This window comes from Polyodon spathula, unplaced genomic scaffold (assembly GCF_017654505.1).
Source record: "Polyodon spathula isolate WHYD16114869_AA unplaced genomic scaffold, ASM1765450v1 scaffolds_585, whole genome shotgun sequence".
NCBI classification, from domain to species: Eukaryota; Metazoa; Chordata; class Actinopteri; order Acipenseriformes; family Polyodontidae; genus Polyodon; species Polyodon spathula.
Window position 1 is genome coordinate 3,682 of NW_024472074.1, and position 18,058 is coordinate 21,739.

An 18,058-nucleotide genomic window follows, 5' to 3' on the forward strand; every position below is an offset into this window, starting at 1 on the left:
CTGCGTCTGTCAGCTTCTTAATTAGAACTGCCTTATTACAATATTAAAACAGAAACAGACATCCTGCATGAAAGAAAGAACATACATACAAAATCTACTGCAAATATATTTTATTAGATATACTTCGAATATACAGTCACTCAAAAAAGTATTCCATTAACCTCAATCAGACCCTCTTGTTCACTAAATATCTTGTTATATAGATCATCATCTACACCATTTAGGCCCGGACATATACAGTATATAAGATATATTCAGGAACATTTAAATAAAGAGAACCACAGAGTCTCCACCAATCCTTGCTGAACAGGCACCATCAGCAATGTAAATCACGCACCCCTACACTGGTTTGGAACAAGGCAGTACAAAGCTAGATACTGTGTAGTGTTCATGCTTGTGTTCTTGTAATGGTCAAAAAATGGTTTCAAATAGCCGTCACATTTTCCATGATTGAATATGTCTAGAGCTTTGCCTGTACGATTGTGGCAAAACTAGCCTAGGATCTTCAGCAGCAGCTGTACAGTGTATAATAATCATCAGTGTCTGTCGGCCCGTTCAACTCTCTGATAAACAGTATCTAGAGAAATGCTTGTCCAGTTATGATGAAACTTGCTAAGGATATTCTTTAGAATGTTACTAAGTAATCCGGGTGGATATGGAGGTTATCTGTCATTCCCACTGTCTATTTTATGCTCACATTTTTTTCATTTATCAATGAGGAACGCACCACGCAAGAGGGGTGATGTCACGGTTTTCTGCCGCATTTCCCACAGCGAACAGTTTATCCAACCCTAACACCAGTCAAACGTCTTGCGCGTGTGAAACCTTTTCCAACCTGCAGCGGGACACCATTGAAAACCCACGCAGCCAGCTAGTACTATGGGATGAGGCTTTCTTCTTGTAAGTTCACAGACAAAGGAGAAATCTAGAAATATGGGTCCCTTCCCTACGCAGATCCAGTTACTACACTCTAGGGAGGGAGGGCTGGAGGTAAGCCAGACTCGATCCTGGCTTTCTCTAGTCACTACCCTCCCTCCTCCACCCGGAGCCCCTTAGGCCCTGAGCCCCTCGAGGGGTGTCCTACAGCAGTGCTCCTCTGTGCTGGAGGTTGTGTCGCCTCCCCTCCCGCCTCAGGGCCGCTCCAGGTCTTTGTATTTCTTGCGCAGGACAGAGACCTGGTCCTTGAAGAGCACAGGGTCCAGCCGGAGCTGGGAGTGCACCAGCGGCATGTAGCCGAACCAGTGGGCGAAGACGTTCATACAGTCCTGCCGCTGGGAGAAGTGATCGGGGTTCGCCCAGTGCAAGCTCTTCATCCCCTGGGAACAAACACAGAGGGAGATGATTGTGAGGTGCAGCCATTATAATGCACCCTCGCTTCCATTTACCACTCCTGGCACACATGCATGCTAGTAGCCCTGCATTAAAGTCCTGCTTCAAAGGCTTTCTGTATTACTTTGCCTTACCGTTTCATGGTATTTGCAATCGCTACCAGTAGTTCTGAATACTAAAAATCCCAAACAATGCAATTCTGCCAGTTACTCTTATCTGATCCATCAAGTCAGACTGGACAGTAAATTGGATTGTATTAAAAGAGTGTTGTGATAATACCAATTAAATTGAGGCATGTAAGTACTGCTTAAATAAAACTGCAGGAAAAACAAAAAAAAACTGGAAAAAGATAGCGAGGGATCAAATTAAAAGGGACACTACTGGTTGTGTAGAGCGTCCAGCCCAGGCTCTGAAGCCTCTGGGAGGGTTACCTGTGTGGACAGCACCTCTTTGTACTGCTTCCTCTGTATCACTTTAATGGGGGGCAGCTGTGTGACAGCCGACACCAGGAAGTTGAGCAGGATGTCATCGCAGTTTCCTGTCTGGTCAACGAGGCTCCGCAGTGCGGCGGGGAGGTAGTGAGAGAAGAGGTGGTGATAGTACCTGAGAGAGGAGAGGAGTCAGGGCATGCATCTGGATACAGATACAGAGAGGCTCCGCAGTGCGGTGGGGAGGTAGTGAGAGAAGAGGTGGTGATAGTACCTGAGAGAGGAGAGGAGTCAGGGCATGCATCTGGATACAGATACAGAGAGGCTCCGCAGTGCGGTGGGGAGGTAGTGAGAGAAGAGGTGGTGATAGCACCTGAGAGAGGAGAGGAGTCAGGGCAAGCATCTGGATACAGATACAGAGAGGCTCCGCAGTGCGGCGGGGAGGTAGTGAGAGAAGAGGTGGTCATAGTAACTGAGAGAGGAGTCAGGGCATGCATCTGGATACAGATGTGGAGGGGCAGATACAGCATGCATCCATCCATCCATCCATCCATCTATATACAGTGTTTATCTATCAGCTCAAAAGAGCCAGCTTCACAGCATCTAAAATACCTTTGTCAAGGGAAAGTGTGTTTGAAAACAAACAGTAGAGGTATTTATAGGCTTTTGATACCATGGTAACTACACTCACTTATTTCTATTTATATCTATTAATGTGTTTGTGATGTCATTTACTACATAGTTTGTATTATGTATTATTATATGTACTACAATGTACGACCTGCTATTCGTTTCAATTTAATCCTTCAGGCATTGTGGTATTGATCATATGTATCCATTAATTTTCCTTTATTCTTCTGTATTGTATATTACCTCATTTTATTTAGTCTAAAACTACAGTGTCAGACATTCATGTTATCTAAAACCTTTGTTGGACTATTTGTTGATTAACTTTTTTCCATGTTTGAGAGGTGATTCTGTATTCTTTCATATAATACCATACCTGTCTCTCCTACAGATTTTACTGTGTTACATTTTTGGCAAAATATACCAGGTTTCTTAATTTCACCTTTATCTTCACAAATATAGTTGCATACTTTACATGTGCTTTTACACACACTGTTGATAATGACAGTGATCTTATTCGTTTTCTCTGGCAGACTGTACAATGACTGTCGCGGGTCACTTGGGTGGTCTGTATTTTCCAACTGTAACTTGTGTCTGTGTTTCTTGGTCATACCTGTGGTAAAAGGCTGCCCCGGTCAGTATCATGGAGAACTCGTTGGTCCATTTGGAGGTGTACCCCCAGATCTGCTTGCTGTTGTCCCAGAAGTGGCTGCGTGGCGGGTACCCCACGATCCGGTCAGGGAAACTGCACCACACCACAAACGCAAAGTTCACCTGCAAGAAGGGAGGGGCCTATTAACACTCGAACACACACCAAAACTCTTCTCATTGCTCTCAATATAGGGGGCGCTATGTTTTTAAATAATTTTCTATTTATGAATGTGTGTGTAAGGCCGTGTTCATATTCAAATGCTGTCTGCTTGACTTTGTGCAAACCACTTCTATTATGACATCCCATGATCCTTTGAGAATAGTCATTCTGTTGTCCCCAGCCTCTAAAATAATACATTTCTGACTTCATAAATCAAAAATAACATGTTTTTAAGAGTAAAGTTTAAACTTGCCTCACTTCAATGTGGAAGCGTCATTAAGAGTCTCACCTCAATGTGGAAGCGTCATTAAGAGTCTCACCTCATTGGGAAGCAGCATTGACAGTCTCACCTCATTGGGAAGCAGCATTAAGAAGAGTCTCACCTCGCTGGTCAGCAGCACGGTGTCTTCGTCCAGGCTCAGCACTGCATCCGTCGTGATGTCGCTGTAGGGCAAGTAACGGCTGCTGGTCTGGAATGAGAGTAAGCGAGAGGGTGACAGAGCGGCACTTCACCGCTCCTCAGTATAGCTTCTAGACAAGACACTGCCCAAGGGGTTTGGAAATGCATAAATAACATTCCAACCAATCTAAGATATAGTGAAGTGCTTGGTTGTGGTGTATCCTCTATGGCGGAGACTCTCTTTCACTCCTGTGTCCCGGGGTGCCAGTCTGCTCACCTTCCTCTTGCCCTCCACGATGCTCAGAGGGACGGGGGTCTCAGGCCACCTGCTCCGAGGAGGGGTCGGCTTCTCACTGTTCCACACAATGATGATCTGAAACGAGAAGCCAAAATCACCATCAGCCAAAAGACCTGAGAGGAACAAGAGCACGAACAGAGGTAACTGACACCCACTCAAACCTAAAGGACTACCGGGAGACATAAGAGTATTACAGTAGTTATATTTCGAAATATCACATTTTTCGGGATGCAGTTCAATATGTGAACATAACATAATTCAACAGGTTTCATTGGACTTTATGAAGCAACATGAGTTCATTTTACAGGGTGATGCCAAACTTTTGGCCACAGTGTAACTCAGTGTATAATATATTAACAGTGTATAATATATTAATAAAGGGGTATATTAGGGGGGCGTGGTAGACCCAAGTCAGAGTCTCAAGTAGAAAAAGTTTGAGAAGCACTGCTGTAGCAGTACTGCCCCCCTAGTGGAGACAGCCCATCATTACACACACCTACCTGAGAACAGTACTTGGATTTGGAGACCACCTGCAGGAGCTTAATGATGGGCTGTGACTGGGAGAGGAGAGGAGAGACAGCGTGGATGACAGCTGTGAACTCCTGCCTGGGGCTGAGACCTGCGTGAGGAGAGGGGGGTGAAGAGGGCACGTTTCTCAAAGCATTTACTCCAATCTTCAGCCTTTGCGCTTTTTCACATAATTTCATAAAGCAACCACGTAACAGAGAATAAGTAGCTTTGAAGCTCAAAGCAGGTATAGGTAGGTTTAGAGTGAAATGATAACAACTCGACATTGGAGCGACAGAACCACCGTGATTGCAAACACCGCAAACTAGTAAAGGAAATGCAAACTAAAGCAATTAAAACAGGATGTGTGAAGGAACTTCCTCTATAATCTAAAAAGAAAACCTTCAGCCTGACTGAGATAAAGTCACATTGGGGCTTTTAAAGCTCAAATCCCTGAAATGTGGGCATGCCTTGACTATGTTTTAACTATAACAGTGCCCAGAGAAATATGCCCCGTGGTGTGTATCTCTGTGCACGGACCCGGCCTCTTACCCTGGTTCAGGTAGTAGAAGGGAAAGTCTGCCAGGTGAGAGGAGTACTCAGGCAGCACAAACAGACCCCCGGGCAACGTGTTCCACATCAGCTTGTTACGAGACACCCTGCCGAATACACGGTCCTTTATGATCTGAGAGAATACAGAAACACTGGGTTATAAACCACTGCACACCCAGGTGAACACACGGTCCTTTAGAGAATACAGAAACACTGGGTTATAAACCACTGCACACCCAGGTGAACACACGGTCCTTTAGAGAATACAGAAACACTGGGTTATAAACCACTGCACACCCAGGTGAACACACGGTCCTTTAGAGAATACAGAAACACTGGGTTATAAACCACTGCACACCCAGGTGAACACACGGTCCTTTAGAGAATACAGAAACACTGGGTTATAATCCACTGCACACCCAGGTGAACACACGGTCCTTTAGAGAATACAGAAACACTGGGTTATAATCCACTGCACACCCAGGTGAACACACGGTCCTTTAGAGAATACAGAAACACTGGGTTATAATCCACTGCACACCCAGGTGAACACACGGTCCTTTAGAGAATACAGAAACACTGGGTTATAATCCACTGCACACCCAGGTGAACACACGGTCCTTTAGAGAATACAGAAACACTGGGTTATAATCCACTGCACACCCAGGTGAACACACGGTCCTTTAGAGAATACAGAAACACTGGGTTATAATCCACTGCACAACCTCCCGGTGTAAATCTACTCCAGCATATCAATCTTTTCTTCTTCCCTCTAATGCTGTAGTGTGGACTGGCCCTTTTTGTTCTAGAAATATTATTTTAGATACACACATTACATATATATATGGAACTTATTGCTTATACAGCGATGGCCAAAAGTTTTGCATCTCCCTGTAAAATGAACACATTCTGCTTCATATATTAAATCTGCTGAAGGATGTTAGCATATTGAATTACGTATCGCTTTGTAGTTTTCCATTTACTTAACGAAAAACTGACAAAAATTGAAATATGTGACATTTTGAAATCTAACATGAAATACTGTACTACTGTTATGGCTTTTCTGGTAGACTTTTGCAGGATCATATTGTAGTTTCTTTGATTACAAGATGTTAAATAAAAGCTCTAAATTACGTTCCTACAGATTTTTAAATTGTCTCAATCCTAAAATTCTAGTTGATGCAAAACTTGTGGCCACAGCTGTAGATCCCTATAAAGGTTTACCATAGCAAAGTGTAATAAAATATGGTGAAGCACATGTAAGCATTGTGAAGCCCAGAGAGGTATTGTAAAGCATATTAAAAAACAGGGCAAACCACACTACACTGTGCTATATTTGTAATACACTCATTGGAAACTGCCATGCAAAATGACCATGCTAATCATGTATAAGGGCTCTCCTGTTATCCAAGAACATTATTAGGTGTTTGTGAGAGTTTTATAACCCAAAGTATTAAACGCATCAGGAAATCAGAGCCAATAAAAAGGAGTTCCCAATTTCGGTTATAACAACATGTTGAACTATCAGTTTGAATCATGCACAGCACACCAAGGATCATGATTGTGTTTATTAATAAAAACCGGGAAATGATTTGAATTTCTGTTTTGTTTCAGTTCAGAAACTTCGCGCAATATAAAAGCATGTTTGCATTCCCAATACGCTTCTTAATTTTATCGAAATTACTGCTGTAATCTTTTAATCGCTGGCTTGTAACCACAACACATTCAATTATAAAAACCCATGACTGGAGACAAGTGGATTTAACCAAATAGAGTTTAAACCTGAACTCTGTACCAACGCTCTTGTGTTCCCATCACAAGCTCATTGTTTAAAGGCAGGAGGCTAGCCAGGAGACCTGGGAATTACTATAGTGCAGAACCTCAGACAGGGACTCCCGGCCTTTCCACTGGCCTTTTCAAGGGCAATCACAATCGGACGCATTCATTTTTGTGATGACGGACAGACTGTTAAACGGGTGACTTGCGTAAGATATAATATGCACAACTAACAGCCAGGATTGTGTTATACCCTGTATTAAAGTTGACCACAGTCATTTCCCCATGGGGATACAATGCAGTTTGTCAAGATGTTTCATTTTTTTTACCAGAGCTCTCTTTACTCTGCTCACCTGTGCTTCCCCATGGTACTCTTTTATAAGGGAGTGGTTGTAATAAATTGAGTAAGAATGGAGGGCTCCCTAGAAGGGTGTTTTTACTTGTTTTTCTTCCAGACAGCGTCAGTGTAACTCAGAAAGGAAATACTCTCTAATGCACATAACGCTGTATTATATCGTGATTATTTGAAAAACGGATTTTACAACACAGTTAAAAAGTGACAGTAAACTAACAGACACAAAAAGCACTGATGATAAACACATTAGAGGGAAACCATTCACACGTTTGACAAGTTTGCGTCTGGGTTTGAATCAGTATTGATATGTACAAAATCACGTCAATCAGAATAAACTAGGGAAGCCAGTTAATGACTAGGTAATCAATTGGAAACACTTACATATAATAGAATCCATTCTTATTTAGTGTGACTATATTTGTGTATATTAAAATGATTGAGTGCACAGCTAGATAATGGTAATATGTACCTAATTTTACGTTGAATTGATTTATTTATTCTAATTAATACATTTAAAAAAGGGTCCCAACTACAGAGGGTTCAAGAAGTACAAGCTTAGCTGATCTTAGCAATACTATTGTGATGTTCTCCCTAACCAGCAGAGGGCGCTGTGGTGCTTAGCTGGTCCCATTTCGCTATGGATGTTAATACAGTGTTGGAGAAAGTCCTGTATCTATTATAGGTGATGACAGGCTGACAGATGAGGCTTTTAGCCTAGGTTCTTCACAGCCGGTAGCTCGCTATCTGATTCATACAGGTCCACTCTTACTGTAGATTAATCTACTGTCCAGGAAGCTCAGAGACTTCCCATGACGTATGACATCAACATGACTCTGAACAACTTGGAAGGGGGAAACGGCACAGTATTCAGGGCCATGTGCAAGTACATCTGCATGGTTAATTACCCAGTCGAGGTGTAAAGCACGCCATCCTTCAACTGGTTCTCTATGACTGCTCACCACACCACGATAATGACTGTAGAGAGCTGGTTTATTTCTTATTTGATTTATTTATTTTACCAAGAAGTCACTCGAGATTAAAAATCAAGACGACACCAACCTTATCAATGGAATACAATGGCTGCAATGCACAACATGCTGTCGGTTTTATTTGCGCATTCATTAAGGCTGTAGAGGTTGAAGCATTTAAAAGGAGTACAGGTAGAAAATGTTTAACCAAAGCCTTCCTGTTTCATGAGAAGCTTGTATTGCTGTTCTTATTTGTAAGTCTGATCATTTATCAAAACCACAGGAACTGAACTGAATGACTATGAAAGAAGTCTACTTTTGTTTTGAAAACACTTCACAGAAAGTTTAAATGTTTATCTATAAAATGTACGTTTAGGGTCTAGCAGCCCATTCTTTGCCGCAGTGGGGGCCAGGTGGCTTGGCAAAGACTCCACAAGGGTCAAAGAGGTAGGCAGAGGATCACGGGCACAAATGTCACGCTCAAGTTCATCCCGCACATGCTCAATCGGGATTTAGGGATTGTGCCGGCCAAGAATGAAGACGTCTTAAATACGTAATGCCGCCCATAATTATTAACAAATGTGAGAATGAACGTTTCTGACTAGCAGCCTTCCTCAATGTCTTCAATGAAAGGTGTTTTGATTCTTCCGTATACCAAGGCAGGATTCGGACCCAGTTGTGTGAAGGATCTCTGAATGGTCCCTATAGAGGCATGTGTGTGCTGGTTTAGTACTAGACATGAACCTTGCAGAAGTGTGAATAGAACTAGTTACAGCAGCTCCCATAGACAAGGAAAACATGGAAGATGAACCCTGTAATTTTCTGAAGCCTAGTCTCCTGAAGGAACACAAAGCCACAAAGTAGCTTTGTGTTCCCTTAACTTTAACTTCGATGTTCTATGGTAAACAGTTTCATCTTTGGATCCATACAGCTACCATAACTTGTTGATAAATGCTGAGCGGTTCTTGTACTGGGAATGGGCTTGGTGCAGCAGACAGCACCCTACACACCCACCTCCAGCGTGGTCAGGACTATCTTGTCGACAGAGGAAAAGTACGCCTCCCACAGCATCTGGGTGCGCTGCCGGAATGCCAGGATCTTGTCGCTGTTAATGGACCGCACCGTTGAAGGGATCTGCAGGAGAGACAACAGCACTGCAAAGTGACTGCGGGCCAGAGGGAGGGAGTGAATAACACAGCTTGAAACAGGTGAAATAGCCTAGGAACAGACTTCCTGAAAACAAGTCACTTCAAACTGAGAACATTCTTCAATCGACTGCAGTCCAAGTTTTCATGAAAATGCACGTTTTCTTTCAAAACTACACAGGCGATACCCTCACAGTGTGTGGGCTGGTAAGATTGCTGGGACTATGCTATGTTAGTTAAAGCCCCATCTGGTGGGACTGGCTGTGGACGGTCACCTGCAGCAGCAGCCTCTCATCCCCCTCAATCACAGCCTGTTTCCAGTCAATCACATCCGAGAAGGGCAGCTCCCAGCCGTTACTCAGGAGAACAGGGATACAGGCGGCCTGGGGACACACAGACAGACAGACAGACAGACAGACAGACAGACAGAGAGGTTAGCCTGGTCTCAGTGGTGCATATCTTCATACTAGACTAAGAAACACTTAAGGTGTTACCAAATTATATAAGTGATCCTTAAAACCTTAAAAAAAAAGGAGTTAATTAACCACTGGAGATGCCCCAGTGTCTCGTTGATCAACACATAGATTTCTGTGCCCAGTCTCCGGTAGTGATCACTTCCTCCCAGCATGCTGCCTTGCCATTCAGTCCCATTTGCCGAGGCTGATTGCTATCAAGTGGTCTTTGATGTTCATGTGATGCTGATTAATGCTTCATCTGGTTTCAGTGTTGGTTTACAAGGCTGGGTGACAGTGAACATCTTGCATACATTCAGTGTTTTTGCACGACTGCCTCTGTGACTCAGCCCATCTGGAGCAGGTTCCCTTCCAGGTCTCTTCAGAAAAACACAGCCACCTGCAATACGTAGCACACACTTGTGCTGGTGTGTGACCCTGTATGGAACAATGCCTGTTCATGAGACAGCAGATCTAGCCAAAGGTGCTTTGACCGATCTCGCCCGGGTTACACATATCGACACCAGTCAACTATAACAGAACAGCAGCTCCTGAACACATCGGAAATACACCGTAGATACAACAGAGGAGTCATTTTAATAAGAGTCACTCAGAATGATGTCGAAATAATTGAATTTCAAAAACCGGGATGTCATTTACGATGCCCAGGTGCAACATGGCGTGGTCATCTATAGCCTGGAAGGGGGGGAATATGCTCTGAGTGTAGTTTCCTCTCAAATACCACTATACATATTTTTAATTTAAAAAAAAAAGATAAGAGGGCAGTAGAAATCATCTTTGAAAATGTAACATGAAGCGACTTCAATAATGTATGTGCTTCCATGCTGCAAGGCAGACAAGCACCAATCACTCACACCACAGCGCCCCCCCCTCCTCAAATTGGCTCGCCATTTCAATCGCCTCATAGTCTACAAATCAGCTCAAATCATTAAAACAGGATGGAAATGTAATTTCATCCTGGCTCTCATACATAAAGAACACTGGATCTCAACCCTACACTGGCGCTCTTCAGAATATCCTTTACGATTCCCAATTTGAAAGACACTAAAACTCCCCATGAGGTGAGAGAATAGAGGGTTTTTTTTCTATTCTACTGACACCATTTTTAGAGTGTTAATATAGCACTCCATGAAAGGTTTGGCACATTTAACCCTTTAATCTATAACACATTAGGAATGTTTGTAAGCAATGAAAAAAAGCCCTCACAAGGCCCTACAACATTGATGTGTTTGAAAGTACATGCGTACGTGGAAAAGACTCAACATTGAAATAATAAGCTGACACTGCACACATCCTACTGCACAAACATTGCAACTGACCTCTACTTGACATGCACATCTCTGACTGCGGTCAAACGCAAAGGAAAAGTTCTAAATGTTTAACACATGGAGAACACTGTTTACAGTTAGCATGCCTATATTGGAGTATGCTATCACTTTCACGTGAATGCTAGTCCAATAACAGGTCAACTGGAATGCTGGGCCTGCCTAATTACATTTCAAATGAATAAAAGAAAAAGAAAAACAGCATTGGTTCATTTAAAATAATATCATTTGCAACTTGAATTAAGAACCCATCAGTGAATGCAGTGCTCTTCCATAGACTTTTTATACAACACGAGTCTGCAGGCTTTAATGTTTACATTGTGGGTCACTTGAGGGGGGGTCTGTCACTGATGCAGCAAATGTTGGAAGAGGGATATTAGGGCGCACTACCAAGGGTGCTGGAACTAGGGGTGCTGCGGGTGTGGTAGCGCCCCCTGGCTTTGTATGGCTTCCATCACATACAGGGGGTACTGTTTTGTTCAATAGCTTTCAGCACCCCCTCTAACAATTGTTCCAGTGCCTCTGCGCATTACTGTCTGAAATATCAGTCATCTTATTAATGTTTCTTGTTGTTTAGATTCACTTAGTATAGTGTTTTCTGTTTCAGTCATCACACATTGGTGACTTGAAAAGTTTCAAGTTCTTGCGGCCTCAGAATGCCTCTCAGTGATATCTTCTCTCTAAGTTCACCTGGTGGTATACCAGAGAGGAACCATTAACCTGCCCCTCTGCAACACTGCCCCTGGTGGAAGTTACAAATACCGCAATTTGTTCAACGTAGTATCGTTAGGTTTACTAGGAGTAAAGCTGCTAATTCAATTCCTGTGTACAGTTAACAAAACCCCACTTGAGCCTTACACTTGTGTTCTAAGAAGCTGTGTAGAGTCAAGAGGGATGGTCCTTTTCCCTGTAACAAACGAAGGAAGAGAATGTGGACAGGAGTGAAACAGAGCAGTCTGCAATACAACAAGAGACACAAAGAACAAAGCACTCGAGGGAATTGCTGATAAGTGGTATGGAAAAGGTTATTGATAGTCCAATAGTTGAAGTAAAAATAGTCCAGTAGGTTTTGTTTTATGGCACTTTGCTGTTCACGCACTCTGCTGTAAAACTCCTTGGAAATTTTGTAATATTCTAAAATGTAATTTATATGTTAACAGATTGCAACGACTGAGCTCCTATTAGCAGTCCTCTGTCAAAGATCTGCTGTCTTTTACACTGGGTACGAGGGGACAAACCCTTTTGCACGCAAGTGTGTGCTAGATTTGGGAAGTGTTCCCGATTTCTCGGCATTGGTTCAACCTGGCCTGTGATCAAGAGTTGGCAGCTTGCTAAGGACGGATAATCAGCAGTTCTTCTGTGGGTTGGATGGCAATGAGTCGCAGGGCCACAAGCAGAGCCTGGAGGAGCTGGGGGACTGAAGAGCACTGTGCCAAACCACTGCATCTCTGCACAGTCAGCACAACCCTGAGAAAATTACAGCACGAGCCGTTATTTCAGGGTCAGGGTGGGGATGCTGTCATCCAAGAGGAAACCATAAGCACAGGCTAGAAAGCCCAGTCAGTGGAGCTTCCGATGTCATTGTTGAAGCCGTTGTGAGCTCTCCCGTGATAAATGTGGTTCCAGCGGGACAAACTGTAGTCACTTCTCTCTTGTATTAATTCAGCTGCCCAATTATTTTACCCTGAATTTTCTTCCCAATTCGGAATGTCCAATCCGTTTTACCCTTCACCACAGCAATTCTCCACACAGCTCAGGAGAACTGAAGGCTCAGTGGGCGTCTTCCGATCCCACGACCGAGCCAGCTTCCTCTTCTACACCCAGGAACTCCAGAGCGGATGTCATCGAGCTACCGACCTCTGGAGGACGAAGGCCAACCCTGCAGGTGTCCGCTCTGAGCTCACTGACCAGGGTTCAGCAGGGTTCACTGTGGTGCGATGAGGAGAAACAGTCCCTGCCGGTTTTGCATCCCTAACCCAGAGCCAATGCAACGCTCCCTTCAGAATCCCCAGTGAAGACCGGTGACTTCGTACAGACAGGACGCGACCGCGCTTCTACCAGATGAAGCGCTCAGGGATCCTTATTAACAACAGTATCGATTATTTATAGTGCCCGGATATAATAATGTTCAAAACCACAACTTGAAATTCATTTGGTGGAAAAAGACCATGTTCTTACTCATTCATATAACAGAATTTATGAATGACTGTAACAAAATGACATCACGCAAAGTAAACCAATGCAAAACTGAAGCCACAGATGAATTGCACACATTTTACTGTAATATAACTAATTACATTTTAGTTTTCCAATTCATTAAAAAAAAAAAAAAAAAAAAAAAAACACTGAATATTGACTTAAATTTTTAATTAATAGTCGACCATGAAAAACCCATGTACCCAGCTCTATTAATCAGCTTCAGAACTTTTTTAAATTTCAATTTAGGGTTAAAAAAAAAAGATGTCAATCCTGTTTCACATTCCCAGGTTGGCACTGAACTTCCTTACCCACGGAGACATCGGCTAGTCCAGGATATGCCAATCAGGGTCTGTGGAACCAGCCGTTGGGCTAAATTCAATTTCTTAAACTCTGGAAACATAACACTTGAATATATATATATATATATATATATATATATATATATATATATATATATATATATATATATATATATATATACACACACACACACACACACACACACACACACACACACACACACACACACACACACACACACACATATATATATATATACATACACATATAAATTGTGTGATGATTGTGATTATTGGGGTAACTAACAGTTTGATATCAAATGTGATTATTGCACAACATGTTCTCATTAACCCAAGCAGCATTATCAGTGATCCTCTTCAAGGAGTTCTAATCAAAGCTTTCAAATCCATCTCCTTAGCTCTTATTTGCACAACAACGTTATCACTGGTCCCCCTTTTCTTGATTATATCTGCTTGTTTTCTTATACTTTTGTTTGAGACGGAGCAACACTTTTGTAGTGTCGTCTTTATAATACCCACGGCAAAGGATAACACACAACAGAACAAATGACCATGAGCAAAGAAGAAGGAGACCTGTGCTAGTCCTGCTACAATGAACAGCATGTCAATGACAGTCATCAGTAACATGGAAAAGCAATCTCCGTGACCTACAGTACAGACACTGTAGTGCATGGAACAATCTAAGACATGCAAACACACTCAGGAACATTAGAACAGCCTATAACACTGCACACTTGCGTGGTACTTTATCAGTTGTCCCATGGTTATACAGTGCATTTACATAGTTTAGCATGGGTTGTCATGTTTTTTTATTGGCTTTACCTTACCTCTCTGTGCTTTACAATGCTTCCCTATGCTTTACCATACCTCTGTGCTTTACAATGCTTCCCTATGCTTTACCATACCTCTCTGTGCTATACAATGCTTTCCTACTCTTTACAATGCTTTCACTGTGCTATGCTTTTACTAAGGAACGCTCACGTAAGGGCTGTGCTAAAGCATGTCTAGACAGTTGTTCACAGTTAAATAAACAGTGTGTGTGGCACACAGACAGTCGGACAGACAGACAGACCCAAAGATGTTATAGTAGTCAATAGCCTGAATTAAAGACCTTAGCAAGTTTCATCACAGCAAGGCAAGTGGTTCTCTAGACATATGCGCATACGCCAGCTTTACTGTTTCCCCTAGCGGAGGATTATAAGAGGTAAGAACATTGATTTTGAAACCTTCAATATCTGTTGTTATACATCACTTAATATGGGACAAGTGAGCAAATTGTGTCTGCTTTTGATGGGAGCGAGAAGCCCAGAGGCAGGCACTGTGTTACAGTAGCCCATTGTTTGTTCCAGGATCCCATCCCCAGATGCTACATCTTGTTGACAGTCAGTATGGCCCTAGATCGATTACCATAAGTAATCAAAAGGCTAACTCTGGACAACTGCAGACATGCCAAGATAAATCCAGGCACGAACCAAGCCAATTAAAGCAGATTTTAGCTTGAGCCTCACGGGTATCATTGATTGGAAGGAAATGCTCTGTGTCAGATAATCTGCAAACCATTCGAGTGATGCATAATTCACAGGCAGCCTTCTTATAGTCAAAGTAAAAGCTCCGTGCAGCGCAGTGCAACACAAACACACATTTAAAAACAGATCACAGCCCCTCAACAAACCTGTAGGGACTGACCTGGACAAACAAACAGGAGGGGCAGTGACATACCCTCCCATCAGGGCTGTATAGACAACCAGAGCCAACATGCACCATCTGTGTGACACACAGCTATACGAACACTTAGATCTATTACTGAACAGCACGCAATCAAAGAAACTACAAAATGACACTGCAAAAGTCTAGTAATCCATACTAGTAGTGCAGTGTTTCAGGTTAGATTTCAAAATGTCACCTTTGAAATTTATTTTCCGTTTTTCGCCAAGTATATGGAAAACTACAAAGCCGTATGTAATTCAATATGTTAACATAACATTATTCAGCAGGTTTCATTCGACTTTGTGAAGCAAAATGTGTTAAATCTATGGAGTGATTCAAAACGTTGTTCTCCAGGTATACCCCAGTGTGGGCCGTGTTCTCCTGGTATACCCCGGTGTGGGGCGTGTTCTCCTGGTGTACCCCGGTGTGGGGCGTGTTCTCCTGGTATACCTGGTGTGGTGTGGGTGTGGGGCGTGTTCTCCTGGTATACCCCGGTGTGGGGCGTGTTCTCCTGGTATACCCCGGTGTGGGGCGTGTTCTCCTGGTGTACCCCGGTGTGGGGCGTGTTCTCCTGGTGTACCCCGGTGTGGGGCGTGCTCTCCTTGTGTACCCAGAGTCCTTTGATTACTCTGGAACCCACCCCACATTGCTGCACTTTTGAGCAGCATGACTCTAGACCTCTTCCATGGCTTCCACAATACCTGGATCTCAATCCATTTGAGCAGGTTTGGGATGAACTTGAATAAAGCATTTGGTTTTTGCACTACTTATGTGAAACCCTAACGAATGTATGAACACCCTATAGAGTCTATGCCAAAGTTGTGATCTGGGAAAACAGTGGCCCAATATTAAGTCCAGGTCCTTATAACATGCGTGCATATGACAAATTGCATTGTAGAAAGATGTATGTTTTTATACTTTTATAATTATACTGTTTTAGGTATTTCCTTAAGTAGGTTGCCGGAAAATAATCCTCAAGCAAGCTACTGCAGTCACTCTGTGCCTCTGTATCTGGGATGGGAATAAGACTCTCATTGCATAGCAGTTTTTTCTATGAGTTTAATAAGACACGCCTTAGTTGGTTACTTATACATTGTCGCTAATGAAGCTCATAGTAAAACCTGGAATGGGTGCAACTGCTATGGAATAGGAGTCTTACTTCTATCCCTGTGTATGTTAGACCTATCTCTATGAAACCCATTTGGCTACGCCAACTTAAGAGGTTTCAACCTCCCAACAAGATCAAAAAGGAACCCCCACATGACCAGATAGAGGCTGTGTGCTTTTTTTTTTTTTTTTTTTTTTCTGCACACTATTCCATCTTTTCTGTTTAACAATATATTTACGAGACCTCTCAACATGGGCACATTATGAGAGACCGTTAGAGACATCAAAACCTGTCAAAGGCACTGAACAGGCTGAACCAGATGTGAACTCGATTATCAGGATATTATCGTTAATTACCAGCATTAATGGTGTTTTCAGTAAACGTATTTCCGAAAGTCATCCAAAGCTAAAAATGGATCAGCGCCACTGCTATCAAGACAACAGATTTGCATAGATTTACAAAGAGATACTGCCCTACATAATTAAACAGCTGAAAAAGAGCGCGAGAGAGAAATAACTACTAATTAGGAAGCAAGACACAATTCGTAGAAATCATGATTTAAAAAACTAGCTTGATTACTGGGACCATTTTTTAGCCTATAATCATTTCACTATCAGCCCACCCTAACTTGAACCCAGGCCTCCGGACTGAAAGAACAGCCCGCATGTTTTGATACCCAAAGCTGGCGTCTCATTGCACAATGGGAAATGGCCCCTCAGTTCTCATCTGTCTCGACCAGTCTCTCTCCCCCTCATGGGGACTCCCAACTGGAAACTCAGGCTTTCTGTTTCAGCAAAATTCTCCAATCTTGCAGCTTTGGGAGCTCATCCAGCATAACCACCCAGCCAAAAGAAACAGACCCTGCAATTAATGTTATCACAGAGTGAGCCGCGTAGCTTCAGAACTGCTTTCACAGACTGTTTGTCAACTGTAGGGGAAAGAAAACCATGTGTAATTAATTACTCAATGGTACTGGCTGCCCAGTATCTGTCACAGCCTGAGGGACAAACAACAAACATTCAGCACAGGGGCACTCAGATGAAGATGGGGTGGGGGTGGGGGGGTAGTTTGTTTATTTATCAGTGTTTAGCGTTCACATTCCTACCAGTACCTCTTTATTTAATTATTCCTTTTCATTTATCCAGCTTCCACTTGCTGCAAGCACAGACCTTCGCTGGCCCCTGATCCAATCACTGGAGAGAAGAGTGTGGCTTCTCAACGTTTCCCAATGCAATCAAAGTCTGTGTCCAAGTTTGATCAACGCCAAGTCCAAGCCTTGTTCAACCTCTGTTTGTCTGTCCTTACTTTAACCTCGAGAATAAGTTTCTGAAACGTTGACTGCAGAGACAAGTGTTGTATAGAGTGCTGCACCAGTCTTCGCTGGTGTCACTGCAGAAACTGATTTCTGTGGGGAAAATGAACAATATCGCACCCACTACAGTCTCTGCACTGATAGTAAACAGAGTAGGTTGGATGACATTCAAGGTACACTGCACTTCTGGGACATCTTGCTTTTTAAACCTTACCTATTATGTGAAGAGGGGACGATTGTCTATTCAGGGATACCAAGAGATTTAGTTAACCAGGGGTCAGGTGAGGTTAATGGGCAATAAACAATACAAAATTATGCATTTGTATTTATGAACATATAAATTACATCTTTATCTTTCTTGTATCATTTTCAACTTCTTTGTGATTGGAGGTCTGCTTCAGATTAACACTGCTCTGAA

General features: G+C 42.8%; 1 protein-coding gene across 1 annotated transcript; it reads right to left on the minus strand.

Moving 5' to 3' along the window:
• Positions 1-312: 312 nt before the first annotated feature.
• LOC121308213 (exostosin-1c-like) lies at positions 313-9,606 on the minus strand (the record flags this gene model as incomplete). The annotated part of the gene is made up of 9 exons (XM_041240486.1): positions 313-1,316; positions 1,761-1,932; positions 2,998-3,158; positions 3,579-3,665; positions 3,873-3,968; positions 4,394-4,512; positions 4,953-5,085; positions 9,066-9,185; positions 9,472-9,606. Coding segments are annotated over 9 exons (1,209 nt in total), but the record flags the coding sequence as incomplete, so codon positions are not given.
• Between the last annotated feature and the right edge of the window lie 8,452 nt (positions 9,607-18,058).